Source organism: Chiloscyllium punctatum, unplaced genomic scaffold (assembly GCF_047496795.1).
Source record: "Chiloscyllium punctatum isolate Juve2018m unplaced genomic scaffold, sChiPun1.3 scaffold_598, whole genome shotgun sequence".
NCBI classification, from domain to species: domain Eukaryota; kingdom Metazoa; phylum Chordata; class Chondrichthyes; order Orectolobiformes; family Hemiscylliidae; genus Chiloscyllium; species Chiloscyllium punctatum.
The window spans coordinates 81,623-93,376 of NW_027310332.1; the positions used below are offsets into that span (position 1 = coordinate 81,623).

Here is an 11,754-nt window from a genome sequence, read left to right on the forward strand (position 1 = left end):
GTGGGGCCTGGTGTGGGGACTGTGTGGGCCTGGTGTGGGGACTGTGTGGGCCTGGTGTGGGACTGTGTGGGGACTGTGTGGGCCTGGTGTGGGGATTGTCCGGGGCCTGGTCCGGGGGACTGTGCGGGGCCTGGTGCGGGGACTGTGCGGGGCCTGGTGCGGGGACTGTGCGGGGCCTGGTGCGGGGAATGTGCGGGGCCTGGCGCGGGGACTGTGTGTGCCTGGCGCGGGGACTGTGTGGGCCTGGCGCGGGGACTGTTGTGGGCCAGGCGCGGGGACTGTGTGGGCCTGGCGCGGGGACTGTGGGACTGTGTTTGCCTGGCGTGGGACTGTGTGGGGACTGTGTGGGCCTGGTGTGGGACTGTGTGGGCCTTGTGTGGGGGACTGTGTGGGCCTGGTGTGGGGACTCTGTGGGCCTGGTGTGGGACTGGTGTGGGGACTGTGTGGGCCTGGTGTGGGGACTGTGTGGGCCTGGTGTGGGGACTGTCCGGGGCCTGGTGCGGGGGACTGTCCGGGGCCTGGTGCGGGGACTGTGCGGGCTTGGTGCGGGGACTGTGCGGGGCCTGGTGCGGGGACTGTGCGGGGCCTGGTGCAGGGACTGTGTGGGCCTGGTGTGGCGACTGTGTTGGCCTGGCGTGGGGACTGTGTGGGCCTGGTGTGGGGACTGTGCGGGGACTGTGTGGGCCTGGCGTGGGGACTGTGTGGGCCTGGCGTGGGGCCTGGTGTGGGGGACTGTGTGGGCCTGGTGTGGGGACTGTGTGGGCCTGGTGTGGGGACTGTGTGGGGACTGTGTGGGCCTGGTGTGGGGACTGTGTGGGCCTGGTGTGGGGACTGTGTGGGCCTGGTGTGGGGACTGTGTGTGCCTGGTGTGGGCCTGGTGTGGGGACTGTGTGGGCCTGGTGTGGGGACTGTGTGGGCCTGGTGTGGGGACTGTGTGGGCCCGGTGTGGGGACTGTGTGGGCCCGGTGTGGGGACTGTGTGGGCCTGGTGTGGGGACTGTCCGGGGCCTGGTGCGGGGACTGTGTGGGCTTGGTGCGGGGCCTGGTACGGGGCCAGGTGCGGGGACTGTGCGGGGCCTGGTGCGGGGACTGTGTGGCGACTGTGTGGGCCTGGTGTGGCGACTGTGTGGGGACTGTGTGGGCCTGGTGTGGGGACTGTGTGGGCCTGGTGTGGGGACTGTGTGGGCCCGGTTTGGGGACTGTGTGGGGACTGTGTGGGCCTGGTGTGGGGACTGTGTGGGCCTGGTGTGGGGACTGTGTGGGCCTGGCGTGGGGACTGTGTGGGGACTGTATGGGCCTGGTGTTGGGACTGTGTGGGGCCTGTTGTGGGGACTGTGTGGGGACTGTGTGGGCCTGGTGTGGGGACTGTGTGGGCCTGGTGTGGGGACTGTGTGGGCCTGGTGTGGGGACTGTGTGGGGCCTGTTTTGGGGACTGTGTGGGCCTGGTGTGGGGACTGTGTGGGCCTGGTGTGGGGACTGTGTGGGCCTGGTGTGGGGACTGTGTGGGGACTGTGTGGGGCCTGTTATGGGGACTGTGTGGGCCTGGTGTGGGGACTGTGTGGGCCTCGTGTGGGGACTGTGTGGGGACTGTGTGGGCCTGGTGTGGGGACTGTGTGGGCCTGGTGCAGGGACTGTGTGGGCCTGGTGTGGGGACTGTGTGGGCCTGGTGTGGGGACTGTGTGGGCCCGTCGTCGGGAATGTGTGGGCCCGGTGTGGGGACTGTGTGGGCCCGGTGTGGGGACTGTGTGGGCCCGGTGTGGGGACTGTGTAGGCCTGGTGTGGGGACTGTGTGGGCCTGGTGTGGGGACTGTGTGGTGACTGTGTAGGCCTGGTGTGGGGACTGTGTGGGCCCGGTGTGGGGACTGTGTGGGCCCTGTGTGGGCCTGGTGTGGGGACTGTGTGGGGATGGTGTCGGCCTGGTGTGGGGACTGTGTGGGCCCGGTGTGGGGACTGTGTGGGGATGGTGTCGGCCTGGTGTGGGGACTGTGTGGGGACTGTGTGGCCCTGGTGTGGGGACTGTGTGGACCCGGTGTGGGCCCGGTGTGGGGACTGTGTGGGGACTGTGTGGGGATGGTGTGGGCCTGGTGCGGGGACTGTGTGGGCCTGGTGTGGGGACTGTGTGGGGACGGTGTGGGGACTGTGCGGAGACTATGCGGGGACTGTGTGGGGACTGTGTGGGGCCTGGTGTGGGGACTGTGTGGGCCTGGTGTGGGGACTGTGTGGGCCTGGTGCAGGGACTGTGTGGGCCTGGTGTGGGGACAGTGTGGGGCTGGTGCGGGGACTGTGTGGGGACTGTGTGGGCCTGGTGCAGGGACTGTGTGGGGACTGTGTGGGGACTGTGTGGGGACTGTGTGGGGACTGTGTGGGGACTGTGCGGGGACAGTGTGGGGACTGTGTGGGGCCTGGTGCGGGGACTGTGTGGGGCCTGGTGCAGGGACTGTGTGGGGCCTGGTGCAGGGACTGTGTGGGGCCTGTTGCGCGGACTGTGTGGGGACAGTGTGGGGCTGGTGTGGGGACAGTGTGGGCCTGGTGTGGGGACTGTGTGGGGCCTGGTGCGGGGACTGTGTGGGGTCTGTGTGGGGACAGTGTGGGGCTGGTGTGGATCTCTGGACGCCTGCCAACATGTTTGACCCTCAGCTGCGATCGGGGGAGCGGACGTTAAATCTCATGATCGAGTGGAAGCTGTATCCTCCCTCTCCCCTTCCCCTGCTCCGTTCCCTCCCGTTTCTGAGCTCCTCTCCGTGCCGTGACGGGGAATGCGGTGAAGCGTTTGGGTTTGGGTGAGCTGGCGCCAGGGCAGAGGTGGGGCAGGCCCGACCTGACGAGTTCTGAATTTGCTCGCAGGCCCGACCTGGAGGTGACCTGCGCCCTGTATGACCAGGTCGATGAAGAGCTGCACCGCCTGGTCCAGGTGTCGAACCGTCGGCAGAGGGACCTGGAGAAGCTGGCCTGCTTCTGGCGCTTTGAGGAGCAGTATCACCAGGTAACGCCCCGGGCGGGGAGCAGAGGGGGGGCGGGGGCGGCGGGGTCGTGGGCTAGAGTTGTGGTCAGCTGGTGTTCGCTCCCTCCTGGAAGGGGATGTGGTGCACTCTGCAGGTTGTGGAATTGTCCGCACAAAACTAACACCGTCTCACACACACAAACACCCCTGAACACGCCGGCCAACTCTCCCACACCTGCACACACCCATACAGACACTTATAAATCTCAGTTTTGTGCACAAACCTCCACCTGCAAATAGGTGAGTGTGAATATATATATATAATATATACACACTCTTTCTCACACTCACACACTGTCCCTCTCTCTCTCACACACACACACACTCACACACTGTCCCTCTCTCTCTCACACACACACACACACACACAGTCCCTCTCTCTCTCTCACACATACATTGTCCCTCTCTCTCACACACACACACACTGTACCTCTCTCTCACACACACACACTGTCCCTCTATCTCTCTCACACACACTGTCCCTCTCTCTCTCTCTTACACACACACTGTCCCTCTCTCTCTCACACACACACACACTGTCCCTCTCTCTCTCTCACACACACACTGTCCCTCTCTCTCTCACACACACTGTCCCTCTCTCTCTCACACACACACCGTCCCTCTCTCTCTCTCATGCACAGTCCCTCTCTCTCACACACGAACACACTGTCCCTCTCTCTCACACACACACTGTCCCTCTCTCTCTCTCACACACACTGTCCCTCTCTCTCACACACACACACATAGTCCCTCTGTCCCTCGCTCTCTCACACACACTGTCCCTCTCTCTCTCTCACACACACTGTCCCTCTATCTCTCACACACACACTGTCCCTCTCTCTCACACACACACTGTCCCTCTCTCTCACACACACACTGTCCCTCTCTCTCACACAGACACTGTCCCTCTCTCTCACACACACACTGTCCCTCTCTCTCTCTCACACACACACTGTCCCTCTCTCACACACACTCTCCCTCTCTCTCTCACACACACACACACTGTCCCTCTCTCTCTCACACACACACTGTCCCTCTCTCTCTCACACACACACACTGTCGCTCTCTCTCTCTCTCTCTCACACACTGTCCCTCTGTCTCTCTCACACACACTGTCCCTCTCTCTCTCACACACACACTGTCCCTCTCTCTCTGTCACACACACTGTCCCTCTCTCACACACACTGTCTCTCTCTCTCTCTCTCTCTCTCTCTCTCACACACACTGTCCCTCTCTCTCTCACACACACTGTCCCTCTCTCTCTCTCTCTCACACACACACACACACACACACACACACACACAAACACACACGTACGTGCACATATCCACATAAACACCCACACACCCTAACTACATTAGAGGTGCATGTGTCTACATCCACATGTCCATACGAACGCGCACATTTGGAGCAGCAGGAGACCACTTTGCCTCTTGAAACTGCTTCATGTCATTGAGACCATTGCTGATCTGATTACTCCATGTGCTCGCCTGTCCCTGTAATCTTTCACCCGACCCTTTGGCTTATCACGAAGCTGCCGTAAAAAATAAACCTCCCAACATCCTGCCTTTTAAGGAAGACTATTCCAGAGTATCATGCCCCTCTTGTGAGAACTGATTCCTCCCGACCTCTGCCTCAGTTCTGACCGGCCATACCTCGGCCTCGAGTAAGTCTCCTGTCGGTGTTTGTCCCCAGCAGCCCTGTGAGACGACCCACCGCAGTCCGGGCATGAGATTGGGAAGCCTTTGCCTCGTGGGCCTCCAGTGTTACCTCGACCTCAGTCAGCCCTGTTTCTGTTTGTGACCTGCCGACCCTCTCTGATCCTACTTACCCCCATCCTCTGCCACCCCACAGGTGAATGAGTGGCTCAGAGACGTGGGGCGGCCGCAGTTGGACAGGTGGGAGAGAGCCGGTGGCTCCCTGCCCACACTCGGCAAGAGGCAGCGGAACCTCCAAGCCCTGAACCGTGCGGCAATGGTAAGTGATACCTCAGATGAGGGCGGTCTTCTTTTTTACAACCCATTCCGGCCGTGACCAATCGGATTAGAATTTAATGGGGTCGCCAAGCCAACACACTGCGAGGTGTGGACATTCTATTCCTGGATGGGAGGGGGGGGGGGGGGGGTCAGTGTGTGCGCAGACACACATCATATATATACACACACAGACACACATATCATATACACACACATCATACATACACGCACAGACACACATCATATATATATACACACAGACACACATATCATATACACACACATCATACATACACGCACAGACACACATCATATATATACACACACAGACACACATATATACACACACATCATACATACACGCACAGACACACATCATATACACACACAATATATACACATAGAGACACATACTCTCACAGACACATACAGACACACATCATATACACACACACTCATCCTATACACACACAGACACACATCATATACACACACGACACACACAGACACACATCATATACACTCACACACAGCCACACATCATACAGACACACATCATATACACACACAGACACACGTCATTTACACACACAGACACGCATCATATACTCATACACCTGCACACATCATATATATGCACATACACATCATATACATACACACAGACACATATCATATACACACACACACTACACACAGACACACCATACACACAGACACACACCATGTACACACAGAAACACACTATATACACACACACATCAAATACACACACACACATCATATACACAAACACATATCATATACACACACATTATATACACACACACATTATGTACATATATGCACACATCATATACACACACAGACACACACACACAGACACACATACAGATACACACCATATACATACACACACACATGCTCACATCATATACCCACACACAGACACACATCATATGCACTCATACGCGTGCACACATCATTTCCACTCACACACAGACACACACCATATACACACACACACATCACATACACACAGACTCACATCATATCTACACACATGCACACACGTAGACACATCATATACACACAGACACACATCATACACACACAGACACACATCATACACACACAGACATACATCATATATACACACACGCACACATCATATACACACAGACGCATACACAGACACACATCATTTACACATGCACACGCAGACAGACATCATATACACACACAGACACACATCATATACACACGCATACACACAGACACACATCATATACACACACAGACACACATCATATTCACACACACATCATATTCATTCACACACATATTCACACACATCATATTCACACACACACATCATACACACACACACATCATACACACACACATATCATATTCACACACACATCATATACACACACACATCATATACACACACATACATCATACACACACACACATCATATACACACACACATCATACACACACACACATCATACACACACACATCATACACACACACACATCATACACACACACACATCATACTCACACACACACATCATATACACACACACATCATATACACACACACATCATACACACACACACATCATACACACACACACATCATACACACACACACTTCATACACACACACACTTCATACACACACATCATACACACACACACTTCATACACACACACACTTCATATACACACACACACTTCATACACACACACACTTCATACACACACACACTTCATACACACACACACACTTCATACACACACACATCATACACACACACACACACACACACATCATACACACACACATCATACACACACACACATCATACACACACACACTTCATACACACACACATCATACACACACACACACACATCATAATCACACACACACATCATACACACACACACATCATACACACACACACGTCATACACACACACGTCATACACACACACGTCATACACACACACACGTCATACACACACACACGTCATACACACACACACGTCATACACACACACACGTCATACACACACACACGTCATACACACACACACGTCATACACACACACACGTCATACACACACACACGTCATACACACACACACGTCATACACACACACACGTCATACACACACACACGTCATACACACACACACGTCATACACACACACACGTCATACACACACACACACGTCATACACACACACACACGTCATACACACACACACACGTCATATTCACACACATCATACACACACACACGTCATACACACACACACGTCATACACACACACACGTCATACACACACACATCATATTCACACACACACATCATATTCACACACACACATCATATTCACACACACACATCATATTCACACACACACATCATACACACACACACGTCATACACACACACACGTCATACACACACACGTCATACACACACACGTCATACACACACACGTCATACACACACACACGTCACACACACACGTCATACACACACACACGTCATACACACACACACACGTCATACACACACACACGTCATATACACACACACGTCATAATCACACACACACGTCATACACACACACACGTCATACACACACACACGTCATACACACACACACGTCATACACACACACGTCATACACACACACACGTCATACACACACACACGTCATACACACACACACGTCATACACACACACACGTCATACACACACACGTCATACACACACACACGTCATACACACACACACGTCATACACACACACACTCATACAACACACACACACACACACACCTCACCCACACACACCACACACACCCATACACACACACACATACACACCACACACTCATACACACACACACTCATACACACACACACATCACACACACACAACACCTACCTCACACATCATACTCACACACATCAACTCACACACACATACACACCACACACACACACACACATCATACACACACACACTTCATACACACACACATCATACACACACACTCATACACACACACACTCATACACACACACACTCATACACACACACGTCATATACACACACACATCATAATCACACACACACATCATACACACACACACGTCATACACACACACACGTCATACACACACACGTCATACACACACACGTCATACACACACACACGTCATACACACACACTCATACACACACACACGTCAACACACACACACACGTCATATCACACACGTCATATTCACACACACACGTCATATTCACACACACACGTCATATTCACACACACACATCATATCACACACACACATCATATACACACACATCATACATACACACACATCATACACACACACACACATCATACACACACACACGTCATACACACACACACGTCATATACACACACGTCATACACACACACTCATCACACACACGTCATACACACACACACGTCATACACACACACACGTCATACACACACACACGTCATACACACACACACGTCATACACACACACACGTCATATTCACACACACGTCATATTCACACACACGTCATATTCACACACACACTATCACACGTCATATCACACACACACGTCATATACACACACACACGTCATATTCACACACACTCATTCACACACTCACATATCACACACACACGTCATATTCACACACACACGTCATATCACACACACACTACACACACTCAAATCACACACACACATCACACACACACTCACACACCACGTCATACACACACTCTACACCACACCATATACACACACACATCATATCACACACACACATCATACACACACTCATACACACACACTCATACACACACACACTCATACACACACACATCATACACACACACACATCATACCACACACACACATCATACACACACACACATCATTCACACACACACCATACACACACACACATCATACACACACACACACACACATCATACACACACACACGTCATACACACACACACGTCATACACACACACACGTCATACACACACACACATCATACACACACACACTTCATACACACACACACATCATACACACACATCATACACACACACACATCATACACACACACACATCATACACACACACACATCATACACACACACACACATCATACACACACACATCATACACACACACATCATATTCACACACACACATCATATTCACACACACACATCATACTCACACACACACATCATACTCACACACACACATCATACTCACACACACACATCATATTCACACACACACATCATACTCACACACACACATCATACTCACACACACACTTCATACACACACACACTTCATACACACACACACATCATACACACACACATCATACACACACACACATCATACACACACACACATCATACACACACACATCATACACACACACACATCATACACACACACACATCATACACACACACACATCATACACACACACATACACACACACACATCATACACACACACATCATATACACACACACACATCATATACACACACACATCATATTCACACACACACATCATACACACACACACATCATACACACACACACATCATACACACACACACATCATACACACACAGACACACATCGTATACACACATATGTATATACACACAGACACACATCGTATACACACAGACACACACGCCACACACAGACACACACGCCCACACACAGACACACATCATATGCACACACATACAGACATACATCATATGCACACACATACAGACATACATCATATGCACACACGCGCACACACACAACATATGCACACACACAGACATACATCATATACACACACATGCTCTCACACAGACGCACATCATATACACACACAGACACACATCATATACACACACACACACACAGACACACATCATATACACACACGCGCACAGAGACACACATCATATACACACACACACACGCACACAGACGCACATCATATACACACACGCGCACACAGACACACATCATATACATTCACAGAGACACACATACACACACACATCATATACACACACACGCGCGCACACAGACACTCATCATATACATTCACAGAGACACACATACACACACATCATATACACACACACACGCGCACACAGACACTCATCATATACATTCACAGAGACACACATACACACACATATCATATACACACACACGCGCGCACACAGACACTCATCATATACATTCACAGAGACACACATACACACACACATCATATACACACACACGCGCGCACACAGACACTCATCATATACATTCACAGAGACACACATACACACACATCATATACACACACTCATGCACACACAGACACACATCATATACACACGCGCGCACACAGACACACATCATATACACATGCATACACACAGACACACATCATATGTACACACAGACACACATCATATACACATGCATATACACAGACACACATCATATACACGCACAGGGACACATCATATACACACACGCACACACAGACATACATCATATTCACATGCATACACAGACGCACATCATATACACACACACACATCATATATACATGCACACACAGACACAGTTTATATACACACATAGACACAAATCATATACAGACACACATCATAGATATACACGGACACACATCATTTACACACAGACACACATCATATACACACATATGATACACAGACACACACACAATCATAGACACATACACATGTACAATCATACAGACACCCACATACACACACACACACACACACACACACACACTTTATGGCCCTCTCTCAGCTTCCATGCTGTACATCTCTATGACTCCATGTGCCAATGGGGTCGGGTGTCGGATTCGGGAGAGTATTTGTGCTGGGCGGTAAGGCGGGGTGGGGGGTGCAGCGGGAGGAGCGGGAGATGCGATTGTAATGACGGCGCTGTGGGGACAGAGTGAATCGGGTGTCACTGGGGCTGCATCTGGAAAGCCACATCCCACCGAGAGGCCATCACCTCTCCCACGTCCACTGCACGGTATCCCACCCACCCCATCCCCGCTGCCCTGGCCAAGTCCAATTCCCATCCTCGCACTTCCCCAGGTGAACTGAATCGGCATTCCCAAAGTGAGGATTCGACGACCACAAGTAAACGTTGCTTCCTTTCTCACCTCCCCGCCCCACACCCACCCACCCACCCACCACCCCCCCACCCCCCACCCACTCGGCGGCTCGACTCGAAATGGCCAGGAATACTGTCAGCAGGGGCAGGCTCTCCTCCGAGACATGGTGCACTGGGAAATGGGCATCTCCCCCCGGCTCCAGCCCTTCGCCAACCAACTCCAGGACTGCAGGGCTCAGCTGGCAGACTTCACCCGGAGAGCGGAGGAATGCCAGCTAGCTATCGACCGGGAGGTCCGGTGCCACATGGCGGTAAGAGAACGGCTCGTACAGCGTTCCAGCGGGTCACTGAGTGACAGTGTGAGGGAACTGGATTAGCATCAGTACAGATACAGTCAGTAACACAGGGCACTGGGGGGGAGAGGGGTTACTGAGTGACAGTGTGAGGGAGCTGGATTAACATCAGTACAGATACAGTCAGTAACATAGGGCCCTGGGGGGGGGGGGAGAGGGGT

At 52.2% G+C, this 11,754-nt stretch overlaps 1 protein-coding gene across 1 annotated transcript; it reads left to right on the forward strand.

Annotated features, from left to right (window-relative positions):
* Positions 1-2,621: 2,621 nt before the first annotated feature.
* Positions 2,622-11,551, forward strand: LOC140473426 (puratrophin-1-like; the record flags this gene model as incomplete). The annotated part of the gene is made up of 4 exons (XM_072567602.1): positions 2,622-2,683; positions 2,844-2,982; positions 4,855-4,977; positions 11,369-11,551. Coding segments are annotated over exons 1-4 (507 nt in total), but the record flags the coding sequence as incomplete, so codon positions are not given.
* Positions 11,552-11,754: the final 203 nt, after the last annotated feature.